General features: G+C 44.4%; 1 protein-coding gene across 1 annotated transcript in view; it reads left to right on the forward strand.

The window, feature by feature from the left end:
* Nucleotides 1-9,694, forward strand: part of LOC132829609 (T-cell surface glycoprotein CD3 delta chain-like) — a 72,236-nt gene that overhangs the window by 47,783 nt on the left and 14,759 nt on the right. Inside the window, exon 3 of the mRNA XM_060846891.1 lies at nucleotides 3,479-3,646. Coding sequence (XP_060702874.1) covers nucleotides 3,479-3,646 — 168 coding nt within the window. The remainder of the gene's footprint in view (nucleotides 1-3,478; nucleotides 3,647-9,694) is intronic.

Consider the following 9,694-nt stretch of genomic DNA (forward strand, 5'->3'; position numbering starts at 1 on the left):
AAGTTGTCATCATAAACACAGCAATCAGAACACATCTTTTAACCTGCCCTACTCAGAAATATCAGTGATACAAGTTTCATAAATAAATTTGTCCTTGGGTCTTACAATGGATAGACATTCCTGATGAAGGGCTTTAGATTAGATTACTTACAGTGTGGAAACAGGGCCTTGGGCCCAATAAATCCACACTGACCCGCATCCCACCTAGACCCATTCCCCTACGTTTACCCCTGCCCCTTACACTTCGGGCAATTTAGCCTGGCCAATTCACCTAACGTACACATTTTTGGACTGTAGGAGGAAACCGGAGCACCTGGAGGAAACCCACGCAGACACGGGGAGAATGTGAAAACTCCACACAGTCAGTTGCCTGAGGCGGGAATTGAACCCGGGTCTCTGGCGCTTATACTCGAAACATCGACTCTCCAGCTCCTTGGATGCTGTGTGACCGGATGTGTCTTTCCAGCGCCACACTTTTCGACATTGACATCTATTACGATACAAATATTACATTCCCCCGTAGTAAATATATCAAAAGAACATGCTTTGGGGAAGGCTTCAATGTTGCTCTAACCTTGTAACCAGTCAGTGGTAGACCATCTCAAGCTTGTAAAGATACTCATCAATAGAACTAGAATTTGCAAACATAATTTAAGTACAGTACAATTCAGCACTCATTATATCTAACAATATAATATCAAATGTTTTGGACAACGCCAGCGTCCCCTCAAAACATTTCAGGAAGGTAGCGCAGACCCCCCTTTTCTAGTTGTTTTAAGCAGATGTATGGTGGAATGCCCCTTTCATTGTACAAATGGTTTTAAAGAACCTAAATGCCCTTTTTCGTGATTGTTGCCTTAGGCAGTATCTGTTAGCCATAATCAAAGTGACGTAAACCCAGACAAATCAGAACCTCTGCCTTTTACAACCCTTTTTAATAAAAAACCAAGGACAACACCATATTTTTAAAGGAGCAGCATTGTCACATTAATTACAATGGTAAATTCAAGTTTCATATTATAAAGTCACATGTGTGTTCTTTACTATCTTATATAATTATGACAGTGAGATTGTTTCCTATTGTTGCATTTAATATATAAGGAACAATGGAATTCACGTTAAATGTATGTTGGTTAAATTCTGCTCTTTGCAGTTTCTAAGAAAATATCTAAACATTGGGCAGGCACTACCCTGTTCAGTCATTTTATTAAGTACAGTTGATTATGAAATAACTCCACAGAGGCTGGAATCCCATCACCAAATCACCCATTATTTACACATGGAGAGTCCCTGACCCTGATCCAGCTCCCTCAGAGCCAACTCTCAGAGTGAACAGAATTTTCAGTTCCTATCTGTCAGCCCGGGCTCCCTGATTAGATCAGATTAACAGCCTCAGTCAGGCAACTCATACTCTATGGGATCCATCTGGCTGACAACATTACAATCATTACATCCCTCCCCTTCTGAGTCCAAGGACATCGGTCAGTTCATTTAGTTGTAGCTCCTCCTTTGGCGTTTTAGCACCAGGTCTGGTTCCTCCAACTCAGCCTCTGACATGGGCAGCAAGTAACACACAAAAGCTTGCCCCCGGAGTGTCTCAAAAGAAATTCATTCTCTTATTCAGGCAGCATAGGGTCATAGAGTCATAGAGATATACAGCACAGAAACAGACCCTCCCTGCCTAACCCGTCCACATCTTCCAGATATCCCAACCCAATCTAGTCCCATGATTTGGAGATGCTGGTGTTGGACTGGGGTGTACAAAGTTAAAAATCACACAGCACCAGGTTATAGTCCAACAGGTTTAATTGGAAGCACACCAGATTTCGGAGCAACGCTCCTTTACAATCACCTGATGAAGGAGCGTCACTCCGAAAGCTAGTGTACTTCCAATTAAACCTGTTGGACTATAACCTGGTGCTGTGTGATTTTTAACAATCTAGTCCCATTTGCCAGCACCAGGCCCATATCCCTCCAAACCCTTCCTATTCATATACCCATCCAAATGCCTTTTAAATGTTGCAATTGTACCAGCCTCCACCACATCCTCTGGCAGCTCATTCTATAAACACACCACCTTCTATATGAAAAAGTTGTTCCTTTGTCCCTTTTATATCTTTCCCCTCTCACCTGCAACCTATGCCCTCTAGTTCTGGATTTGCCCTACTCCAGGGAAAAGACTTTGTCTATTTACCCTATCCATGCCCCTCATGACTTTATAAACCCCTATGAGGTCATGCTTTAACCTCCGACGCTCCAGGGAAAACAGCCCCAGCCTGTTCAGCCTCTCCCTGTAGCTCAAATCCTCCAACCCTGGCAACACCCTTGTAAATCTTTTCTGAATCTTTTTAAATTTCACAACATCCTTTCAACAGGAAAGAGACCAGAATTGCACACAATATTCCAAAAGTGATTTAACCAACATCCTGTACAGCCACAACATGACCTCCCAACTTGTACTCAATACTCTGACCAATATAGGAAAGCATCCCAAACACCTTCTTCACTATCCTATCTACCTGCGACTCCACTTTCAAGGAGCTATGAACCTGCACTCCAAAGTCTCTTTGTTCAGCAACACTCCCCAGGACCTTACCATTAAGTGTACAAGTCCTGGTAAGATTTGCAAAGGTGTCAAAGTCCACAGTGCCCATCTCAGATTCCAATGTACCTTTAAAGCTTGAGGAAGATGGAGAATTCACAAATTCTGGAACAGTTGGTGAAGGTTGTCCAGGAGCTGGGCACATTTTGCTCCCGCATTCTTTGTGAATTTGCAGTTTTCATATGATCCACGAGCTTGGTGAGGACCGCCACACCTTCCTGAACTTTATACATCACTGGACCTGACCTTGTGTCTACCATGCCTCTTAACCATGCAGGTTCCTACACCAAACTTTGTCCCCTGAAATAAACTTTCTTTTTCACTTTATGTCTGGTATTGGTGTTCCTGATGCTGTTTCCCCCTCCACCCCAGGTCTGAGAAAATCAGATTTAACCTGGGGGGTGTGAAGACTTCTTCCCATTAGCAACTGTGCTGGAGCTAACTCTGTAGTTGCATGCGGGGTGGTCCAATAAGGACAGTTTAGTATCAAGTGAAGATACAGGCTGTTTCTTTAAGCCTGGGGCATAGGCTTAGTGTGAGAGGGGAAGATTTAAAAGGGGCCTTGGGGCAACTTTAATCGCAGAGGGTGGTGTGTGTATGGAATGAGCTCCCAGAGGAAGTGGTGGAGGCTGGTACAATTACAACATTTAAAAGGCATTTGATGTGTACATGAATAGGAAGGGTTTGGAGGGTTATGGGACAAATGCTGGCAAATTGGAGTGGATTAGGTTAAGATTTCTGGTTGGTATGGATGAGTTGGCCCGAAGAGTCTGTTTCAGTGTTGTACATCTCTACAACTTTATGCCTATGATCCCATCAAATTCCAATTGGAATCCTCAGCTGATCACCAAAATGATATTTTCATCTCTTTTCCAGATTTTTTCAAAATTGATGGAATCCTCCATGTGGAATGTTTAGGCACTGTGTTCAACAATGATCAAGTCATAACCATTAAGAAGTCGAAATTGTCTTCTCTATCCAATGGCAATTATAGCTGTTCAAAAGATGGGGCTGACGCGGAGAACCTCTTTGTATATAATAATCGTAAGTTCCCTGTTCTGTTTGTTTAATGGGCACCTTACTGAGGTCACTCAAATTCATTTTCCAAGAGTAACTGGGATTTTGTCCCTGTCCAGGTGCCTGGTGTCAGGCTGAGTGACTCTGTAAATACTGTCTATCACCTGAGAGCTGTTTTTAAAAAATTTGTAGATGGGTTGTGAATGTTGCTGGCTTCTTGCTAATTGCCAAGGGGGCAGGTAAGATTCAATCACATTGCTATGGGTCTGGAGTCACATGTGGGCCAGAACAAGTAAGCAGTTTCCTTCCTTTAAGGGCATCCCAATGAGCTTTTACATCAATTGATAAAAGTTTCACAGTGAACTTGTTTTTTGCTGAGGTTCATTTCACAAATTAAAACTTCACTGCCTGCCATGTTGGGATTTTAACCCCCAGCAGCTGGAATCCTGCATTAGTAGTACAGCCACATTGCCATTACAGCAAGGTCTCTCCATAGCCGGGGAAGCCTCGGTGAAAACTGATGACAGTGGGAATGGGAATTGGAGAGGGAACAAAATGGAGGTGGGCTGGCTCTGATGATTTCAGATGTGGTCAGTATTTGTGAGACAGGAGCTCAGATCACCAGCTCGAGATGTAGAATCAATTTGGATGGAGCTAAGGAACAACAAAGGGCAGGAAACGTTGGTTGGAGTGGTTTACCGCTCACCAAGCTGTCAGGCTTATGTGGGGCATCCTGTTAATCTACCCCTCATTGGGATAGCTCACCGGAGATCAAGCCTCACTATTCCCAGACTACTCACAAAAGTTAAAGACTTTATAAAATATGCAGAATTCCCCCATTCATCTTTCTTTTAGACCCAAGTTAACAGAAAGTCCAAAGCAGGTTTCTGTACTTAACAAGAATGATTACTTGTTACAAGTAAATCGATTCTAGCCACAGGTAATTAGTTACGAACTGCTGGTGTAGAATTCTACAGTTACACATATATTGACACAGACAGGTTAGGAAACATGGGTGTGTTGGGCAGAATGTAAGAGAGCTGAGGGCATTGAGTTATTGCTAAAGGAGCCCATCATTGGCAGTGATTATCGAGGATGTCCTAGAGGGCTGTACAAATGAGGCCACCTGGGTAAAGCTTAGAAGCAAAAAGGAGGATAATCTGTTTTGTGTGATTATACTACAGGCCTCCCAACAGTCAGAGAGAATAGAGGAGGAGGATATGTAGACAAATCACAGACAGGTGAGATAGGAATAGAGTAATGGTTTAGTTTATAGTTTATAGTTAGAGGATTTGCTAACATTAACTGGGATCACCTTAGTGTGAAAAGATCATATGGGGTGGAATTTTGAAAGTGCTCCCAGGAGAGTTTTTGTACATAGACAGCCCTCTGAGAGATGGGGCGGTGCGAGACCTAACCCTGGGAATGAAGTTGGTCAAGTGGTTGAAACTTCAGTGAGTGTGCATTTCGGGGACAGTGTCTGTAACTCTGTAAGTTTCAAAGTCCATATGGAAAATCATAAGGATAGTGTAGTAATTAAGTGTTTAAATTGGGAGAAGGCCATTTTCACTATCATTAGACAGGATATGGCAAACATGAAGCTGGGAGCTGCTACTTGCAGGTTCGGCTACAGCTAAGAAAGTAGGAAGAGCCTTTTAACAGTAGCATAGTGAGTGTTCATGGCCAGCAAGTCCATGGAACTCAGTGTCAAGTCTAATAAAGAAAAAGTAGTAAATGTTAGGTACAGAGCTTTAAAAGCGGGGGAGGCTCTTCAGGAACAGAGTCTGTACAGGCTGTTTAAAAAATTAGGAGGACAAAGAAGGGCCACAAAACATCTTTGGCAGCTATGATTAAGGAAAACCCCAAGGCATTTTCTAAAGTATATTAAGGTCAAAAGCATTACCAGGGGAAAAAGGTGGGGCCTATTAGAAACCAAAGGAGCAATCAGTGCACGGAGACAGGGGACGTGGGTGAGGTCTTAAATGAATATTTTGGATCTGTATTCAAAGGCGAAAAACATTGTCACTGGAGTTTTCAGTTAGATGCTCAAGTTCCAGAGTATGCTAAGATTAATGAGGAGATTTTAGATGTGTCAGCAGCACATATCCCCAGGGCCTGATGAGATGTATCCCAAGCTGCTTTGGGAGGCAAAGGAGGAGATGGCTACGGTTCTGGTGGAGATATTTAATACTTCACCTGTGGCCAGCAAAGAGCCAAGTGACTGGACGACAGCTGTAGTTCCTTAGTTCAAGACACGTAACAGGGTAGGCCAGGTATTTACAGACCAATTAGTCCAGTAGGGAATTTACTAGAAATAATTCTGAGGGACAGGATTAATCAACACTTGGAAAGATAAGAATTAATCAGGGATGGTCAGCACAAATCTATGGGACAGAGATACTATCTGCCTAATTTAATTGAGATTTTGTTTTGAAAAATGACTAAATATATTTATTAGGGTAGTACAGTTGATGGTTTACATGGACTTCACTCAGGCCTCTGACAAGGACCCACAAGGAAGGCTGGTTCAAAAGGTCAGAGCCCAGGGATCCAAGATAAATTGGCAAACTGGATCCAAAACTGGCTTGGCCGTAGGAGGCCAAAAGTGATGGAGGAGTGTTGTTTTGTGATTGGAAGCCCGTGACCAGCAGGTGTACCATAAGGATCAATGCGGAGATCGTTATTGTTTGTTACATACATTAACGACTTGGGAGTGAATGTAGAAGGTATAGATAATAGACAATAGACAATAGATGCAGGAGTAGGCCATTCAGCCCTTCGAGCCTGCACCGCCATTCAATATGATCATGGCTGATCATTCCTAATCAGTATCCTCTTCCTGCCTTATTTCCATAACCCTTGACTCCACTATCTTTGAGAGCTCTATCCAACTCTTTCTTAAATGAATCCAGAGACTGGGGCAGAGCATTCCACACAGCCACCACTCTCTGGGTGAAGAAGTTTCTCCTCACCTCTGTCCTAAATGGTCTACCCCGTATTTTTAAGCTAGTAAGATTGCAGATGACACAAAAAAATGGTGTTGTTGACAGTGAGGAGGATGGCCTCAGGCTATCGACTGATATTGATTCACTGGTCAATTAGCATAGCAATGGCAGATGGAATTTAATCCTGAAACGTGTGAGGTAATAATGTATTTTGGGAGATTTAATAAAGGAAGGATTTGCACAAAGAACAGTAGATCCCTAGGGAGCACTGAGGAACCAAGGGACCTTGATGTGCAAGTCCATAGATCCCTGAAGTTGGTAATGCAGGTAGACAGTGGTGAAGGAGAACCACAGCAGGTCAGGCAGCACCCAAAGAGCAGGAGAATCGATGGTTTAGGCCAGAGCCCTTCAAGTGAGAGGATTGGAAGGAGAAATTGTTGACAGTGAGGACCAGTCCAGCCAAACAAATGAGCATGTTGGTGGAAGGGTACTATTGGGGACGTCAGGAGAGGAAGAAACAGAGGGTTTGGAGGCATTGGTCATGGCAGATGGAGGTGTAGAGGGATTGGATGTCCATGGTGGAGATGAGGCATTGGGGGTCGGGGAAACGCAAGTCTTTGAGGAGGTGCAGGGCATGGGTGGTGCCCCAAATGTATGTGGGAGTTCCTGGACCAGGGGATAGGACAGTATCGAGGTAGGTGGAGATGAGTTTTGTGGGGCAGGAACAGACTGAGATGATAGGTCGGCCAGAGTGGTCAGGCTTGTGGATCTTGGGGTAGGAGATAGAATCAGATGGTGAAGGGTTCCCAAGCTATGACATTGGAAGGTGTGGGTGAGAGATCCCCGGAGGTGATGAGATTGTGTATGGTCTGGGAGATGACGGTTTGGAGATTGGGGTGAAGTCATGGTCAAGGGGATGGTAAGAGGAGATGTCTTTGAGTTGATGCCTGGCTTCAGCGGTGTAGAGGTCAGTGCGTCAAACTGCAGCCCCTTTATCCGCTGGTTTGATGGTGAGGTTGGGGTTAGAGGGGATGGAGTGGAGGGCTGCGCGTTGTGAGGGTGAGAGGTTAGAGTTGGGGAGGGGGGGTAGATGGTTTGAGGCGGTTAAAGTCTCGGCGGCAGTTTGAAATGAAGAGGTCAAGGGCAGGTAAATGGCCAGCGCGGGGTGTCCAGGTGGATGGAGTATGTTGGAGATGGGAGAAGGGGTCTTTGGTGGGTGGGCAGGTGTCTTGGTTAAAAAAGTAGGCACAGAGGCAGAGGCAACACAAGAAACGTTCAAAGTCACAGCATATGAGGAGATCGTATGAGGAAAGGCTGAGGCACTTGGGCCTGTTCTCATTGGAGAAAAGAAGGTTTAGGGGAGATTTGATAGAGGTGTATAAGATGATTAGGGGTTTAGATAGGGTAGACACTGAGAACCTTTTACCGCTAATGGAGTCAGCTGTCACTAGGGGACACAGCTTTAAATTAAGGGGTGGTAGGTATAGGACAGATGTTAGGGGTAGATTCTTTACACAGCGGGTTGTGAGTTCATGGAATGCCCTGCCAGTAGCAGTGGTGAACTCTCCCTCTTTATGGTCATTTAAGCGGGCATTGGATAGGCATTTGGAAGTTATTGGGCTAGTGTAGGTTAGGTAGGATTTGGTCGGCGCAACATCGAGGGCCGAAGGGCCTGTACTGCGCTGTATTTTACTATGTTCTATGTTCTATATGTCAAACTTAGTAACCTGGGACTGTGGAGGAATAAAGGTGAGGCCTTTATTGAGGTCTAAACATTTGTCCTCAGTGAGGGGGAGGTCTGGAGGAATGTTGAAGACACGGCAGGGATGGGAGCTAGGAGCTCCTGCTCCTCGGATGCTGCCTGATGTGCTGGGCTTTTCCAGCCTCACACTCTCCAATCTGATCTCCAGCATCTGCATTCCTCACTTTGTCCTAGATAGTGAAGGAGGCATACAGGATACTTGCCTTAATTAGCCAAGCTGAAGACTATAGGAGGTCTTGTTTTAACATTATAAAAGACTGGTCAGGCCACAGATGGAATATTGCGCAGTTCTGGTCTCCACACTATTAGAAGAGTGTGGTTGCACTGGAGATGGTGCAGAGGAGATTCACCGGGATGTTGTCTGGGATGAAAAATCTCAGTCATGAGGAGAGACTGGATAGGCTGGGTTTGCTTTCCTTGGAGGGAGGAGGCTAAGTGAGAATCTAATTGAGGTGTACAAAATTCTGACACATATCGACAGAGTAGGCCATGAGAATCTTTCCTCTGTGGAAGACATGTCTAAGAACAGAGCTGTAAGTTTAAAGTTGGGAGTTAGTGGTTTAGAGGAGATCTCAGGAAAAATGTTTTCACCAGAGGGTGGTAGAAGGAATGATCTACCTGAGAGGGTAGTGGAGGCAGGTATTCTTGCAACATTTAAGAAGCATCTGGATGAGTGGGAAAATGCTAAGGTACAGGAGGTTATGGAGCAAGTGCAGGGAAATGGGATGAGTACAGTTTGGTGTTTGTTGGTCAGCACGGACACGATGGGCTGAAGGGCCTGTTTCTACACTGTGTGATTCTATGTCTGAGCTTCCCCTACTGCTTAAGCAAGAAACTGTGCAAACATCACCTGCAATGAGGATTAGGTGATTGATTTTTTTTAAATTGCAGCAATTCTTCAACAATCTCTAGTTTTTAAAGCAGACCTCTTCCCCTTTTGTTCCAAGATTAAAAATGCACAAATACTTTTTTTAAAAACGGTCCTTACAGGAGAATGTAACTGAGTAATACAACATGGTATAGGAATGCACAAAGCATTTATGTGAAATGGTGTTCCCACACAGTATGTTGAGGAACCAACCATGGAATGGTTTATTTTAAACCTAGCATTGTGCAATAGTTTAGATTAGATTACTACAGTGTGGAAACAGGCCCTTCGGCCCAACCAGTCCATACTGACCCTCCGAAGAGTAACCCACCCATACCCATTTCCCTCTGACTAATACAATGGGCAATTTAGCATGGCTAATTCACCTGACCCACACATCTTTGTGATTGTGGAAGGAAATCAGAGCAAACCCACGCAGAACGTGCAAACTCCACACAGACAGTCACCCGAGGCTGGAATTGAACCTGGGACCCTGGTAC

Source organism: Hemiscyllium ocellatum, chromosome 29 (genome assembly GCF_020745735.1).
Source record: "Hemiscyllium ocellatum isolate sHemOce1 chromosome 29, sHemOce1.pat.X.cur, whole genome shotgun sequence".
Taxonomy (NCBI): Eukaryota; Metazoa; Chordata; class Chondrichthyes; order Orectolobiformes; family Hemiscylliidae; genus Hemiscyllium; species Hemiscyllium ocellatum.